General features: G+C 32.3%; 2 protein-coding genes across 4 annotated transcripts; both read right to left on the bottom strand.

The window, feature by feature from the left end:
- Positions 1–407: 407 nt before the first annotated feature.
- LOC133305936 (protein CASPARIAN STRIP INTEGRITY FACTOR 1-like) lies at positions 408–2,251 on the bottom strand. The gene is made up of 3 exons (XM_061506197.1): positions 2,173–2,251; positions 1,666–1,721; positions 408–548 (listed from the first exon to the last, which is right to left on the bottom strand). The coding sequence occupies exons 1-3, from the start codon at positions 2,249–2,251 to the stop codon at positions 408–410; spliced, it is 276 nt and encodes a 91-aa protein (XP_061362181.1).
- Positions 2,252–6,980: 4,729 nt separating this feature from the next.
- LOC133305945 (chaperone protein dnaJ 10-like) lies at positions 6,981–15,656 on the bottom strand. 3 transcript variants are annotated; one of them, XM_061506207.1, is made up of 11 exons: positions 15,503–15,656; positions 15,278–15,396; positions 14,494–14,553; positions 14,206–14,288; positions 13,740–13,905; positions 13,512–13,641; positions 8,064–8,222; positions 7,804–7,976; positions 7,512–7,592; positions 7,337–7,393; positions 6,982–7,214 (listed from the first exon to the last, which is right to left on the bottom strand). In XM_061506207.1, the coding sequence occupies exons 2-11, from the start codon at positions 15,362–15,364 to the stop codon at positions 7,164–7,166; spliced, it is 1,047 nt and encodes a 348-aa protein (XP_061362191.1). In that variant the 5' UTR covers positions 15,365–15,396; positions 15,503–15,656; the 3' UTR covers positions 6,982–7,163. The 3 variants fall into 3 exon arrangements, with proteins under 3 accessions (XP_061362193.1, XP_061362191.1, XP_061362192.1); XM_061506209.1 differs by lacking the exon at positions 15,503–15,656 and having other exon boundaries at positions 6,981–7,214; positions 15,278–15,367; XM_061506208.1 differs by having other exon boundaries at positions 7,206–7,393; positions 15,503–15,655.
- Between the last annotated feature and the right edge of the window lie 1,369 nt (positions 15,657–17,025).

Genomic DNA, 17,025 nt, shown 5'->3' with positions numbered 1-17,025 from the left:
CTTGGTTATGTCTTCCTTGAATCTGGAAAATTATCTCTAGCTAGAAAGCACAAGCAAGGACACTCGAGTCAGATATTTTACATGATCTCATTAATTTTTTCATTCATCATATATAATAGATTAGTAGTACTCCGATTCACGTTCATATATATATGTCTAAGACAATACCAAGTACAAATATATGGACCCATACAACAAAACTAGAGCTAGTAATGAAACAGACGTACATCTCTTCTAATATCTATATGTTTATGTCGCCAAATTATTAGAGTTCAAAACATGGCTAGGTATATCTATTTCTATATGTAATATATATGACATACGTATATTACAATAAGATAAACAGTGTATTATTTATGGTACTTATTCCAATACTAGCTTCCCAGACTCATGCATTGAACATTAATTCAATTGGGTATGAGCTTGAAAGGAGGCTTAGAAAGAGCCGGCGATGGATCATATCGTCCGTAATCTTTTGCGAGAGTCCTAAGAAGCCTCTCGTGGATGGTTCTTACTTCTTCATTATTCAGTGGCTTCCTCGGTGTTTCCTAGCAAATTAAGCAAGCACGAATATATAAGTAGATAGATACCAACTCAGTGAAAACTTCAAATATAAGGAGATGCTATAGAAATGAAAACTGAAAAATTATAAATTGTACCGAAGTTCAGATTATATATAGGTTAAATATTTCTACAGCCACTTTAGATAATATTATCTACAACTATTCTTTTTTAACTAAGTCTCGTCAGTAAGACATAAAAATTCCATTTTCTCTCTCTGCTACGTTAGCCAACAATGTCTGATGAGAAAAAAAAAACAGTTTTATTGTTATAATTATGTCTTACTGATCATACTTAGTTAAAAATGATAGTTGTAGATAATGTTATCTAAAGTGGCTGTAGAAATATTTTTTCATATATATATATGCCATTGATCTTACTTAATCTAACAACTATAATTTAATAGTCAAACTTATACCAATGTTTATTCAAAAAAAAAGAAAAAAAGCTTACAAATCTTAGCAATTAATGTGACTTACATCTAGCAATTCCAATTTAATAGTTATGTGATCCGTTAGATGTAAGTGGAATTAACGGCTAATATTTGATATAAAACTTGTTATTTTTATATCGGTGAAAGTTTATTCTCAGCTCTCCTCATATATGTGTGTGTGTGTGTGGAGGGATCAATTTATACTATTAGTATAATAATAACTCTTTACTCTTGTATCCATTATCAACCGTTTATTATACTTATATCTAACAATTCTAATTTAGTTAATATGAAAGTTTACGTGAATATATATACAAGGTGTAAGAATTGATATAAGTTGTTCCCTTTCTCCTCTATATATATGACTCACCAAAAATAAATAATAAGAAAAAGGAAGAGGAAAGGAACTAACGAAGGACAATCTGTTTCATGAGTTCTTTCAAATAGGAAGGCACAGTAGAGGTGGTAGTTCATGTGTTCCGCACCATTTTGTTAGGTGCAACTACAAGCTTAAAAATTAAGAGATACAGAAAGAGTGAGGAGAGGGTTTGAGGAGAAGGGTTATTAACTTGTTCTTCCACAAGGTTCATATATATTAACTAACCGGTGGAAATGCTCAAATGGAAGTGAGGCTAAAATAAAATAAATCACAATCACTTGATCATGTATACCTCTTGGACTTCATTCACTTCTGCAGCCAAGTTCCTGATAAACTTTGATCGTCCACCTGCATATGCATTAAGCAAAGACAAGGTAAAATTTTTAGAGTCATCTAACACTTAATTTTGTATATTATATATATGTGAATATACTGTATACAATAATTAAATTATTTCAAAGAATAAAATTATCCCCTTAATCACATGCCTTGCACTTTAGAGTCTTGAAGCAAAAGAACAAGATGGAATCAAACCCATACCTCTGATAGATACACATAAATTAATTAATTTAATTTCCAGATATCAAAGTTAAGCTAAGCCAAACATGTCATTGTTATTGATGTTATAAACTTAACTATAATATGAAACACTGTAAGAAAATATCTAATTAATATATATATCGATATGTGTTCAATTGCACTCAAGCTCCTTTATTTTAATCCAAAGCTATCTCTGACAATGTGTGCTGAGTGTGGTTACCATCAAAGGCTGCAACAGAGAACACCTAAAAAGACCAACCTGCAAAAGAAGTTGATAAAAGTGATCCAGAAATAAGGAGGAAGAGAAGAGTGAACTTCTTGAGAAGCATGAGACCCATGTTATGTGCAACTTGATATTTTCTACGTTTACTTTCACAAAACCTTATGTTTCCTATCTATATTGCAAAGAACAATATATTCCCCACAACGGAAGCCTCGAAGAAAAAACTGAAGTTGACAGTTTAATTGGAAAAGAAACCATAATATGTGGTTTGAAGTTTAAATATTCAACCAAAAAAGGTACATGGAGACCACTTAGCTTTTGTTGGGGCACTAAGTCTAAGAAGTTAGTGGAATGAATGACATATACTAATTAGGATAATAATTGAAATCAGACCTTAGTGGGAATTATTGGGTACCCCTATGCTTTATCTAATCAATTTTTCTAGCCTACCAAACTTTAGTGACAAATATTTTGGTGTTTTTTAATTTAAAATAACATTAAAAACAACTTGAAACTCCAACTTTTATGACTAAAAAAAGTATTATTAGTATGAGATTAATGTTTCTCTTGTGACAACAGATAAAATTATCTTCTACAATCTTAAAATGACGTCGTTTTGAAGTTTAGGAAAAGAATATAGGGTATTTTGGTAAAATTATCAATAATATCGTTTCGAGATTAAAGGAGATAACCCTATTAATATAGTGAGTGAATAAGCTGATGATTGACACGGTATAATCATAATGTTTATCTTAATGTATTTGGCATTATGAATTTGATATTAAGTTTTATAAGCTCAAATTAAAAGAAGGCTGAAGTGGAAAGGTAGAAAGCATGCGTTGGGATTAAAGCCATATCAATCCAAAGGTTGTGTAGGGAAAGTGATATTAGGTTGGCATAAAATAGTATTAGTGAATTGCAAGTGCTACCAATTATCCTTAACAACAAGGGCAATGCACTAAATAACAACGAAAGGACATTAGTGGAGAATAAAGATGAGCACTTCAAGATTTAAAATACTCTTATCTTTTCTACTTCTTTTCATGAAAGTGGTTTTAGGATGTTCATGAGCTCCCATAAGTCAAGCATTATCTTCTGGGAAGATTCTTCCTTCACCTTTCTTTTCAGGGCATAATGATTGGTCAACTTACAAGGACTAATTGGTAGAACACATCACCTAAATTTTGGACAATAACTATGATGGAACAACCCAAAATGGGAGGATGAAAAATGAACTAGATAACAACTTAATTAGGATGCAAACATTAAGTAAGACAATTATTTGATAAAAGAAAATGAGATCTTAATAAGGCTTTTATTCTTTCTATGAAGTTTACACGATTAAACATTAGGAAATTCCTGTCATTTCTCTCTCCTTTTTAATTTTTTCCCCCTTTTTCGATAAGATATTTTATTAGGCTTTTCTTTTTGCATGCATGCTTGTTACAGCTTGTATATATAATTTATATAGATCTAATTAGCATAGACTGTTTTATCATCTTGGTGTTATCCATTTATAATTGTACAGGCTTGGTTTTATATATCAAATCCTCTTAGTGCTTATACCACTTTCGAGCAAACTTTTGACAATATTGATCTCTTATAGAAAGATTTTAGATATTGTTAGGAGCATAATAATTAAAATCTTGATCTATTATTGTGTTTTTTATGTTTTTTTTCATCAAAATATTTTTATTAATATCCCAAGCGCTTTTATGTTTTTACGATTTTTTTTAATGTATGATTTTACGTTTTATGATTTTTTATTCCCTTTTCGTTTTTACATAAAATCTTAATATTAACTACCTTGCTTAGAAGTGAACTTTGGCGTCATTGCAACATTCATATCTTTAAATCTTATCTTGTTTTGAGTTTGAGTTTTGATTTTTTACTGTTAGTCATTTAATCCAATAGTATTTTCTAGGGATTGTTTTCATTTACGGTGACAATTCGTGTTCACAAGTTTGGTTCGTGTCGGTTTGAGGTTTGACACGAGCACGAATAGTCTCAACCTAAACACGTTGCAATTAACAATTTGAATCATATTTAAAGAGTTGACAACACAAACTAACATGAAAAAGAAGACAAATCAAATCTCAAAAGATTTAGTTATGAACAAATTACACTGTTAGAAACTAAGTTGAGACTAAATCAAGGCTCAAACCTTGAAAGAACAAAAGGCAAGAGCTTCACTTGCAAACACTACGACAAAGATGGAGTGACAAGATTGGGATTTGAGAGGGGGGAGAGAGTTGTCGCTACCGTCAGAATAAAATAATAGAATAATAGAGTCGGATGGGGAGTAATTGAAACTCGAAATTAACTTTTGCCTTTTATACCATTCAAGAGAGGGATAGGTTATTCTGCCTACTCTTATTTTGTCTACCTTTGCATACCTCTCTCAACACCGTTAGATTATAATCTTATCCAACGATGGAGATTTGCAGAATAAAATAAACTTTTTTCTCTTTTCTTTCTCCTCACTGTCTCCCACACTCTTTCTCTCTTCTCCTTTTTCTCTCTATTGATTTGCGTAATTTACAATCTAAGTTTATATTTGAATCAAAATTGATGCAATGATTAATGACATGATAGTTCTGCTGGATGAGTATAATTTTCAAAATTTCTTGAATATGATATAATTGAATATGACATAAATCACAAAATTACAAAAAAAAACAAAAACCACGAATAACTCTTCATTTGAATTAATCCACGATTACCGTAACGTTTTTACTTTGCTGTTGAAATTTGAAACGAATCAACTTATCTCCTTCTTCTTATCTTATTTTTCACCGAAAAGTGAGGAAAAGATCTCTGTTCTCTCTATGTTATGCCCAACAACAGGCCTACCTGGTTCCATAACATAATGCATATGAGTTTGTTTCTTCTTGACATCCATTTTCAATTTTTTATGTGAATGCTCATAACAACAGCTGAGTTGGATGAATTGAGAAAAAAGTTTGCGCCTTTTTTATGCCGAAACGCCATTGAAGAGAGAGAAAGGAAAAAAGATTTATTTTATTATGTAAATCTCCACCGTAGGATGATATTATAATCTAACGATGTTGAGAGAGGTAGGTAAAGATAGTCGTCAAAACAAGAGTGGGCAGAATAATTTATCCCTTGAATAAAATGACCATAATAATCTTAAAGAAATAAATAAAAATAATATTTGCAAGTCAGAGCGGACTCCAGATTGACACGTGACCTGACATGAATTTTTTTAACCCGAACACGACAAAATGTAAACTACGGGTTAACCTGAACACAAATTTTATGTTGGATCCGGGTTGGATTGGCAAATCGGGTTACAAATTGCCACCCCTACGAGTCAACTTATGCAGTTATTTGCTTTCTTGGGAATTTTTGGAAGTCTATGAAGTAGTTTCTCATTTTAAACTGTGAAAGTTTTACTAACCAAAAAAAAAAAATGCAAGTCGAATAAATTCAAGGGCGAAATGATTAAGGAAGATTTTTAGAACAAAGCCGTACCCCTTACTAAAAAATCTTTGGGTTGACATATACAAAGTAATTTGTACTTTGAATTAATAAAATATTAACGCATTTGGTTTCATGTTATGGGAAATTTCATAGAATAGCGTGATCGTAAAATCAGCCAAAACTTGCGAATATATCATGCACAAAACATAAGTTGTCAATTCAAAACTTATGATATAAAAACAATTATTTCAGCAACACACAAATGTACACGAAGTAACAACGATAAATATTGTAATCAAGAAAATATAAAACATAATATCAAATGTATTTGTATTAATTTAATGAGTTGAAAACAACTCATAATCAAAATTTTACTTTTTCTATAAAAAAAAAAATTCTGCAAAAATTAGTCAAAACTGAACGCATGCTAAGATTATTAATTGTTGGACATCATATAATATAGAAGTCCGCTGTTGATTTTCCATTTTTATATTCTTCATTTAAAACAAGCAATATAATTTACAAAATAGCTCAATTTAGTGAAAAATATGTTGTTAGATAAATTATATAACGCAACTTAAAGATGTCACTTATTTTTATGAAATTAATTTTTTTATTATTATCTAATTAAATGAATCACTTAACTTCCTAAAACTATATTTTATGTTATAATGTCATTGCGAAAAATACCATGTACACATTTCTATTGGGCAAATTATTACACAATGAATAATGAGTTTCACTTCATAGCCCAAGTATAAGTATGCAAAAAAGTAAGATAAAATCAGTTATAATCATATAATTAAAATTATGCAGATTTGGCATAACGTGTATAAATATGTGTAAATAAATTTAAAACTTTTAACAAACTTATGCTATAATGTCATTATATAAAATATCATGTACATAATTATATAAAATGGCAAATTATTACACAATAAATAATGAGATTCACTTCATAGTCCAAGTATACAAGAAAACAAGATAAAATTAGTTATAATCAGATAGTGAAAAAATTATACAAATATGACATAATATTTGTATAAATATGTGTTAGTAAATGGTCTCACTGTATAGTTACTTATATGCAATTCAATGCCACTAGCCTTAAAGAAAAATAACCATATATGTACCAAATATATATATATATAAGTAAAATCATTTTTGCAGCCGCTTTACGTACAGCTACGATAGATGTATGGTTATGATTCCCCACATTTAATGTTTTCATCCTTTGTATGGTTATGATTCCCTGCATTTAATGTTTTCAAGTATATATATGACAAGTATTTGATTGCTGCACGTACAACAGCTGCGGAAATGTAAACTATATATATATATATATATATATTACACGATAAAAGCAATAAATAAATAAAGGTCTATCCATACCCAAAGAAGTTCCATCTATATATCCTTTCCAAAGAATTAGGAATTTAAGATGGACAGTTGAGAAATTGAGTTAACACCAATTCAAAGTTAGGAGCATTTAATACTATAGCACTCATAACTCATAAGAGAAATGCACTTGCTTTACAAACTCTAGAAGTCAAACTGAAATTTACATATCAATGTCAAGCCTATTAAAAGCACGGGAACAATTGTTCTTTTAGCTTCTTCGTTGGTTTTTGACACTGGAAGAGAAACAAGGTTCAAAATCCATTGAGAGCCAAAAGGCTATTAGAATACAACTCAATACACAACCATATCACAAACAAACTGAACAAGATGACTATGATGAGGAAGCAGCATCTACCGGTTTTTCGCTTTCTCGGCGTAGACTGTTTTCTCTGCTGTAAGCAGCTTTAGCACCCTAAGAAGCAAAATCAAACATTCTTAATCAGATTAGATCTAACAAAATGTGCATCAGTTGATGCACAGTCCAATTAGCTATTGATGCACAAACATCAGAAATCAATGAAAACACTCACTTGAAAAATAGTTCCTAACTTTTTCAATGCTTTGGCCCGACACCTCATAACATCTTTGGAGGCACTAGGATCTTTAAGAACCTGATAAAATTAACAAGACCATTTCTTAAAACTTATGATTAATAGACATTTCAATATAAATTTTTCTACTTATTCACTGTGATTATGGCATGCATTTCAGTTCAACATGGAAGTAGATATGCTTTGAGAGTTCATGTTCCACCATTAGCTTTCCAAGATAAAAGATAATACCGCTGTGATCCAAGTTGTTTCTACGATAAATGCGACTTACAGCTTGGCAGACATGTGACAGAGTTGATTCAATATCGATAACGTTGATCTGCCATAGGGAATTAATCATGGCATCCTTCTTATCTTCAATAGCTTTTACTATGTTTTCTTCTTTGTTTTCTCCCTGGTTTAGCTTCTTGAGCTCTTCTTGTATTTGAATTAGGGACACAGCTCCTACAGAAGTAATTAAGTTCCATTATAACCTTCCAAATTTGAGAAACACTCATTTCATTTCAATTAGATAGAATAATAGTCTACTACCTGAGGCTGCTGTCACTTGTGACTTTATACGGTGTCCTTTGTCTCTTACCCACTCTGCCAAAAAGGGAACATTCATATACCGTATATCCTTTCCAAGTTCTCTTGAAGCTTTTCGAGTGTAGATATAACCAATTGTATGTAGCATGGCCTCTCCAAAAGCTGAAAATAGTGCCAGATATAAGTCAACAAAATCCCAGGGGAAGAAAAAACCACGAGTGAACAAATATACATGAATTCTTAATTGCTCTTTCATCCTTCTTATGTGAACCATATTGACCTTATCATGATTTGCCCTAAAGGTTGTTGCTAGAGATTAAAATCATTCATGTGGCGTTACCCAATAACTTAAACTCTCGGAATAGTTGATTCTTGAATTGGTATATGATGGAATCAGAAAATTATATTAAAGTAAAATATGGAGGCAACCTCCTACCAACAATTTAGTACAGCAATTGCAGAAAAATAGACATAAAATGCAGAAACCAATACAATTCTGCAGACAAAGAAACAAGTAAAACACTCCTAGCTCCCCCTAAGATCAACAACTGAGACCTTAGAGTTCCCCAAATTCCTATCCAAAATTAGCTCAATTCATGCGTGAAATCCCCCTCCTCATCTTGTACCACTATATAAGTGTCTCTCTCTCTCCTCTAACTAATTCCTCAATTCTATTGGGCTTGGATAAACACTTTGCAAAGTTCGATCTTTGCTGCCTCCATTCTTTTTAATAAATATTGAATTTCAACACAAGGTAAATGTGCATTGTCCACACTTCAAATCCAAAGGACTATTCCATGAGAGGACGTGTTAGAAATTAAAACCATTCATGTGGCTTTAACCAACAACTTAAGCTTTTGGGATAGTTAGTTATTGATAGATGCTGAAGGAGGGTTGATGGACTGCTAGGTGAGTAGGTGGCCCAACTTAAAGTATTAACTAATATTGTGCCTATAATTATAATGCGCATCTATTATAGACAATTATATCCAAGGCTGGGTGGGTCAATACCATTAAATAAAAGAAAATCCCCTAGCACATATCATATTTGTATTTTTGCATAATGCAACATAAAAAAAGGATCTTGGCACATGGTTCTTTTGATTAAGTCATCCATTTGACTATGTCAAAGTGCCACATCTGCACCTTCTCAATATTATGTTTCTCAGTTTTCAGAGAGGGGGACTTTACCCTCTCTGCACTCTTTCGTGCCTCTCACTCTCTTCCTTTCCTTCTCTCATATTTTCACACACTAATATTTACACCAATTAGAAACACCATTGCTCTCTTTCTCCATCTTCATCTCTTCCACAAGACCTTACCTCGTTTTTCCCAAAGGCATACTCTAATCGACCACCTTAATTAATCTATGGTTAGCTACTAGCCTCATGTAAAGAACCAATTCAACTCAAAAGCTTAAGCTATTGGGTGAGGCTACATTAATGGTTTTATATATCTCAACACACCCCCTCACACGAGAGCGAACTGGGCTTGAAGGGTGGACAATGCACAGGCCCACCTACTTGTGCGAATAAAGAAATTCCACTTGAAAGAAAGTGGGGGGCGGCGAGGATCGAACCCGGACACGAGGTTCTGATACCATGTAAAGAACCTTATGATACACCACCCCAAAAGCTAGCTCAAAGGGTGGGGGTGCCCAAGACCTTATAAACTCCACATTAGTTGCTCATACAACCAATGTGGAACTATATAAGGCCTTGGGCACTCGCACCATTTGAGCTAGCTTTTGGGGTGGTGTATCCTAAGGTTCTTTACATGGTATAAGAGCCTCATGTCCCGGGTTCGATCCTACAGAAGCTACATCTCAACACTTGATAAACAAATAAATACAGCGGTTAAACAAAATTAAGTTACAAATAAAGACAAAGGTTAATCAAAACTCAGTCTAAAAATAGAAGTAGCCCATCACCATTAGATACACACCCACCCCTTCCAGCCAAGGATATTTTAATAAAAGATTTATGAGACGTAGTTTTCAAATGCAAAATATCAACAGAAGTTAACAAGCAAGAAATACTGTGCAAAGAATGAACTATTTTCTTAAAGGCATTCATTTGACTAATGTTTTCCCAAGTTAGCAATAGGAAAAGGGTAGTTGGTACTTTCTTAGGAACCCCCTATTTAGGAAAGTAGGTAAGAAGAAATAAGGACATGTCCAATGATCTAGTTGGATGGGCCCTGTTACCAATAGTGTGAAAGATGCTGTTTTTGAATGATTGATCCCAAATAGGGGAGATTACAATATATACACCAAGGCCTAAAGAGAAATAAAGAAACTAAATATTACATGGATTCCCCCTAATTAATAAAATAATCAAAAGGAGATCCTAATTGATCTCTGAGAAAAAGGAAACAAAAATACAATGATTTTCCACAAATAGTAATTATAATTAACTATTATTGTTAGATGTATTAGATATAGTTACTTGATATTTATTTATATTGTTAAATATATTAGATAATGTTACTTGATATTAATCGATATTTATAGATATAGTAGAGTTACTTGACTTTTGGGGATAATACTTAAAGATTTGGGAGGATACTCCTCTAGATCAGCAGTAGGGTAAAAGGAAACAGAGAGCAGAGAGGGAGGCCCAATGAGATTGGAATTGAGTTGTGGGGAGAGAGCAGACTCTCAAAATCCTGGATATCAGTCGCTGCTGTATTCACTCTATTTTTCTTATCAACGAATTTTCCTCTTTTATCCATACCTAAATTCTGGCAGTTCTATCAATCCTCTACAATTCTCTCCAACTTATAGACATGAAACTAATAGTTATTATTATTATTATTATCTAACTTTCCAGTTTCTGACAATGCTCAGCTATGAAGCACCGATACTGATACGGCATTTTCGATACGTTCTCGATACGTGTGTCCGATACGTTACTTCAAAAATACTAATATTTCGATACGTTCCGATACGTCTTAGTATTAAATAATATTTTTAATATAGTGTACTTCACATTAACAAAATATAATAAAATCATAGGCACAAATAGTAAAAGAACGACGATGGATATTAATTAATATATATAAAAAATAAACCAATTATTATATCCTCGTCAGGCAATATAATAATTGTTTGCCTGAAATTTACATAATAAAAAATAAAAAATAAATATACAATACAAATAAAAGAACGACGATGGATATCAAACAGCTTTCACCGACAAAAAAACAGCTATCCTTCATTCACTTACCTTCCGTGCGTGAGAGGATCCTTTTTTGAGCAGAGACGATGGAGGAAGAACGACGATGGATGGAGGTCTCACAACGAACAGCTACCACCCACCGACAGCCAAGGAGGAAGAAAGATCGAGGAGAAACAGCTACCAACGAAACCGTGGAGGAGCCGAGCAGAAACAGCGACGGCCGATGGCGGAGGAGGAACGGCGACGACAAACCAACGATGGAGGAGGAAGAATGACGCTGTGGCGCCTGGCGTGTAGGTCAGGACGTGTTGATTTGGATTCTGAGATTTAACACGATTTGGGTTCTTTTTGTCCAAAAAAAAACACCGTTTTATTTTTTAAAACAATTACTGAAATGCCATTCATCCATTAGATACGTAAAGATAGAGTATCGTAACGTATCCGTATCGGACGTGTGTCCGATACGTAGAAATTTTTCAAAAATGCGTATCCGTGCTTCATAGATGCTCAGAAAATATTTATTAGAACATTCAAAATTTGGATATACATGCATAACTACAAGCATTCAGGAAATATTGCCAACGAAACAAGGATTCAGAATACATCTGATAATTTTATATTCATGTAGAAGATAAAAATCTTTTAAATAGCAGCTTTTTTTTTTTTTTGTAGAAAACAACATTGCAACATTAACATCTACGCCTTTATCCCAAACTAGTTGGAGTCGGTGGCAAATGAACCCAAATATAAAAGTACAAAAAGAATGAGGTTAAAAAAAAAATGCAAAAGAAAACAACATTGCAGCAAAAGAAAAATGCTGCTTAGATATGTACCAAAAAAAAAAAATGCTGCTTAGATAATGATGACATTATCATTATAAGGGATAATAGAATGTCAATAACCAATCATCCTAAAATTTGCTCTTAGGCAGAGGCCCAAAATTGTTTTCTATGCACACTCCCTTATGTCGAAGCCCTTGAACATGAAGCATTGACAAAAGTCACAAAAAATAGGTTCACTCAATCCTTGTTCTGAAATTAAAATTCAATTAGAAGCATAGTAGCAGCAAGGATTGAACTCCGATCGATGTTCAAATACCATATCAATTACCAATTATCCTAAAAACTTAAACTATTAGGTGGAGGCATAGAAACAATTTCATATGACCAACATAGATCATAGCTGTTGAAATTTCAGTGAAATCACGGAAAAGAGTGGAAATAACAATAAATAACTAAATTGATGAGATCATGATTCAAAAACTAACCTAATACTCCTATTTATACTAATATTCAAAAATATTACATCTGTTACAATCTACTATCTAGCTACTCATACATTATCTAACAGACTAAGACAGCAACTAGTACAAGCTCAGCACAACCCAATCACATTCCTGAGCTGATAAGAATCCTAATAATCAAACTACAGAAAGCCAGGACTATAAAGTATAAACAGACTCCTTGGGATGTTATGCTTGAAAATTATACATTATTTGGACATTTTCCTTCAGTGGGAAATAATGTCATTCAAATAACAGATTGAAGCATTCTGCAATATTCTAAAATACACCTGATTGAATTTATGATTTTTTCTTTGAATAATTCCATTTATATTTGACCCATTGGGTGGGTCTATAGTAGGAAACCTTACTTTGTATTTGCAAGAGGCTGATTACATGAACCGAACTTGTGATCAGGTCACATGATTGGTGACAACTCTAACCATTGTGCCAAGGTTCCCCTTCCCATTTATGTTTCAAAGCTGGAATATATATATATATATATATATATATATATATATATATAGGGGTTTACATTTCTGCAGCTGCTGTACGTGCAGCAATCAAATACTTGCCATATATATACTTGAAAACATTAAATGCAAGGAATCATAACCATACAAAGGATGAAAGCATTAAATGTGGCGAATCATAACCATACACCTGTCGTTGTTGTACGTAAAGCGGCTGCAGAAATGATTTTACCATATATATATATATGTACACCTCAAACAAATTTCAGCTGAACAAAACTCAAAGCATCTATTGCATCAATAAGCCAGAATAATTTATTTCAAGCCCTGCTATATCAAAACCTCTAACAGCGTTAAAAAAGAGTCACGATTGATAACCAACTCCAAAACATATGTTGGCATAGACAATGAATCAATATTCTTGATGATGATAACTTTTGAGTTATTGAAACTTCTAAATTGCGGATTATTATTAAATAACACTATTAGAATTATAGGATAAAAGGATGGAAGTTACCAGCTTTTGAAAGATTGCGTGCTTCTGAATTTGCCCATGTTGTAAATTCATCTTCTCGACCATCAACAAATGGTTGGAGGCGATCTTTCAGAATTAATATCAGCTTTTGTTCTCTTTCCTTCTGCCATGCCTACAGATACGAAACTAGGAAACAGCTTCAGCTACCAAAATATGGGAGGGGTAAGGTTGGGAAAACTGTACTAGAGCACTAGAAGAAGAAAAGAATACTTTCATCTTTTCTTGAATTCTCTGCTTGCGAACTTCAGGATCCTGTGAGTCTTCCTCAATTTCTATAGATGCTAAAGAAGCAAGTGCAAGTTTTCCAATATATTCTTCAAACAATTCGCTTCCAAAAAGCATTCCAAATACAGTTGAAGGGTCCATCATGGAATCTCTGAAAAATAAAAAATCAGTTTATTCTACAGGTTTTCTCAATTAAAATTGAACATTCAGTTAATACTAAGACTCATCTGAAAACATTTAAAAAAAATGAAGATTATAGGAGATTCCAGTTAAACAATCAACTTAATCGAGTTGATTGTCATTGATACTAATTATAGGAGTTATTCTGTAGATACTAATTTGTATTCTTGTGAACTGCAAAGACAGATTTTCACCATTTGATGGAGCATACTTGCTTGCAAGCTATTATTGGTTAATTACTGTTCAGTCATGTAAGGTTGGTTAAACTTACTGTGCTACTCCTTCCTTTCCATGCTTATCATATGCTTCACGCTTCTCAGGATCACTTAAAACCTGGTAAGCCTCACCAAGTATCTGGTATAGATACCAGACTTAGAAAAGTATATTGAGGAAAAATAAAGCAAACTGAAGAGAGGGAGAGATTCAAATGTATAAATACTCCTATATTTAGTACTGTGGCTAAACATCTAATAATAGCATGAAAGATGTAAATAATTTTGTAAATGAAATCCGGTAATATTAGTTTTATGGAGCCAAAACCCTGTTTCTTAGTGCTTACCTGAAAATTTTCTGCAGCCTTAGGATCGCCATGATTTTTATCGGGGTGAACTATTCTTGCCTGCAAAGGGAAGAAAGAGAGAAGGTAGGAAGAAACATATCTCCAGTCATTAACAAAGGAGAAATTGTCAAGTTTAACAAAGAAAAAAAGATTGATTTAGGTGATGAAGAAAGTGTAAAACACCAGCATAAATGTAGCCTTCTAAATATCGAATCTAAAAGTAAGAAGAAGAGAGACACTATTTCTTTTACTTTTCCTGCAATTCACCCAAACCCCATCTCACCAGCTCAGAAAATAACAACATATGGTTAAATGGGGCAAATAATGGAAAATAGTCACAATATCTCAGCAAACTAGCTCAATGATTAAGGTCAGCACTACACTGTGTCACCAATTAAGTGTTGTCTGGTGAGAACATTTACAAGCCTAACAAGATCACAAAGCAGTTTCAGAAGTTCCTTCTTTGGGGCTTACAGTAATCAAAATTTGATAAATAATCCAAACTTCCAAAAATATTTGAACAAGGGCAACAAACAGTGTTTTTAAAAAAAATAACCAAAGCAGGTGAGATATTCTAACTGTGTATTACCAATCTCAAAACGGGTAAAAATTTTAAAACAACAAATAAGCTGAAGCCAGATTTATATAACTACCTAATTGCTTCTATAATATAAATAAAGTGTATAATGAAATTCAAACATTCTCAACATCATGTGATATGATAACATCCTCAAATCTAAGATTCTGCTTTCAAAAATCAGAAAAATTGAAGGGCATTCATTACCTTAATATAATAAGCCTTCTTGATCTCTGCAGCAGATGCATCAACATTGACCCCCAATATGTCATAGTAGGTAGTGTCCTTCACCATTGCTTGTGATATTCAAATCACAATTCACAGCTCTGAAATTATGCAAATAGAAAAAAAAAAACTAGTTACCAGCGTGATACCAATACCAAGCAATTGAACAATATGAAATTCAAAAAGGTGATGAAAGAGTTTCCAAACCCAGATTTTGGACTCAACCCAATAAGCAATAATGGAAAAAGTTTCCAACTTTAAACTGAGAGGGAGAGACCGAGAGAGTTAACAATAAGAAGGAAGGAACACAAGATTCCAGATTGAACCGTGCGGCAGAGGAAACGGTATCGTATTGAAGGGATCATGTAGCTGATTTGTTTTTTTATTTTATTTTTTGTTTTTTTTTGTTTTTTTTTTTTTTTAAGGATGAGACATGAGAGGGTGCTTATAGCTAAATGACACGTCCATGGAAGAAATTCATGGATTCCTTGCGTTTCAATTCAACCTCCAACTTTCATTTCATCTAAAAAAAATGGCACAAAGCCACAGTGCACATGTTTGGATTTTTTTTTTTTTTTTTTTTGGTAAGCCATGTTTGGATTCTTTAATCTTTATTAAAAAAATAATATTTTTTTACATTTATAAGAGTGAGAAATTTGGGTAATTTACGTTAGGTTATAGTTTGGGCTCTCATTGTATCCAAAAAAGAATAATAATTTATAAACCTTACTAGATAATTGAAACTATATGACATAATTGAAACTACATAAACTAGATGCAAACTTGCGCATAGCGTAGATAAACAAAATTATCTTAAAATTTGTTTGGTAAGATGCTTACATGTTATTAATTGTCGCGATTCGATGACCTATAAGCGAATCATAATTTTAAAGATGAATTATTATAGGATTAACAGGTATTTATTCTCCCTTTGCTTAATTGCAGCACATTGCAATATGCTCCTCCTAAATGGGTGTGGAGGATATGTTATATGTACTCAAAATATGAGTGTCTCATTCACCCTTATTAATATTGGACCGAATTGGGGCTTGTCCCCCATATCTAACGAAAAAACAGATAATCAGTTTGGGTGTTTAGACCGATTCAACTAAAATTGGATCATTATCCAGTAAATTTATGAATCGATTTTAAAACTAGTTAATGAACTTTTTTTTTTTTTGGTACAACTAGTTAATGAACTTTAAACTGGGTTTAACCAATTCTTAGAATTTTGTATGAAAAAATTCAAAATAATTTCATACGTGGGATTTAAATTTGTTTCATATTAAAATATATGCAACATAAATATATGCAACATTATATACTTGTTATGATATATACATATATATATATATATATATATATATATATATATATATATATATTTTTTTTTTTGTTTCAATCGGTTGAAATACTTACATAATACCCCACTTAATCTATTATTAGAAGTAAATTTTTTATACCTTTTAACTAAAAATAGGAATAAATTCATTATGACATTAATCATTAAAGAAGAAATAAAATAAATGTACTTAAATGGATACATTTTTTTTTCTAAATGATTCGTATGACATGAAGTAATGGTTTTCACTTTTTCAGAGAAAGGAAAATTTAAAATGCACAGAGGTTTACGAAACGAAAATGCCACCAATTATTTTGACCCCCACAAATATTTTAAGCTCTCTCTCACTCAGCAGACACAAATGAAGCAATCCTACAATTATCGTTTT

Source organism: Gastrolobium bilobum, unplaced genomic scaffold, assembly GCF_033153095.1.
Source record: "Gastrolobium bilobum isolate Gb01-03AN ecotype WA unplaced genomic scaffold, APGP_CSIRO_Gbil_v1 utg28196, whole genome shotgun sequence".
Classification (NCBI taxonomy): Eukaryota; Viridiplantae; Streptophyta; class Magnoliopsida; order Fabales; family Fabaceae; genus Gastrolobium; species Gastrolobium bilobum.
This window is presented reverse-complemented; position numbering and strand designations above follow the sequence as displayed.

Bases quoted from the DNA above. Each gene is read 5' to 3' on its own strand.
- LOC133305936 (XM_061506197.1), bottom strand. From the start codon at position 2,251: ATGGGTCTCATGCTTCTCAAGAAGTTCACTCTTCTCTTCCTCCTTATT. The intron at 1,722-2,172 runs GTTGGTCTTTTT...ATGCATATGCAG, and splicing joins TTTATCAACTTCTTTTGCAG to GTGGACGATCAAAGTTTATC. The intron at 549-1,665 runs GTATACATGATC...TTAATTTGCTAG, and splicing joins AAGTGAATGAAGTCCAAGAG to GAAACACCGAGGAAGCCACT.
- LOC133305945 (XM_061506207.1), bottom strand. From the start codon at position 15,364: ATGGTGAAGGACACTACCTACTATGACATATTGGGGGTCAATGTTGAT. The intron at 13,642-13,739 runs GTATTCTTTTCT...TCGTATCTGTAG, and splicing joins GAATTCAAGAAAAGATGAAA to GCATGGCAGAAGGAAAGAGA. The intron at 7,977-8,063 runs GTAGTAGACTAT...TTACTTCTGTAG, and splicing joins ACAAGTGACAGCAGCCTCAG to GAGCTGTGTCCCTAATTCAA.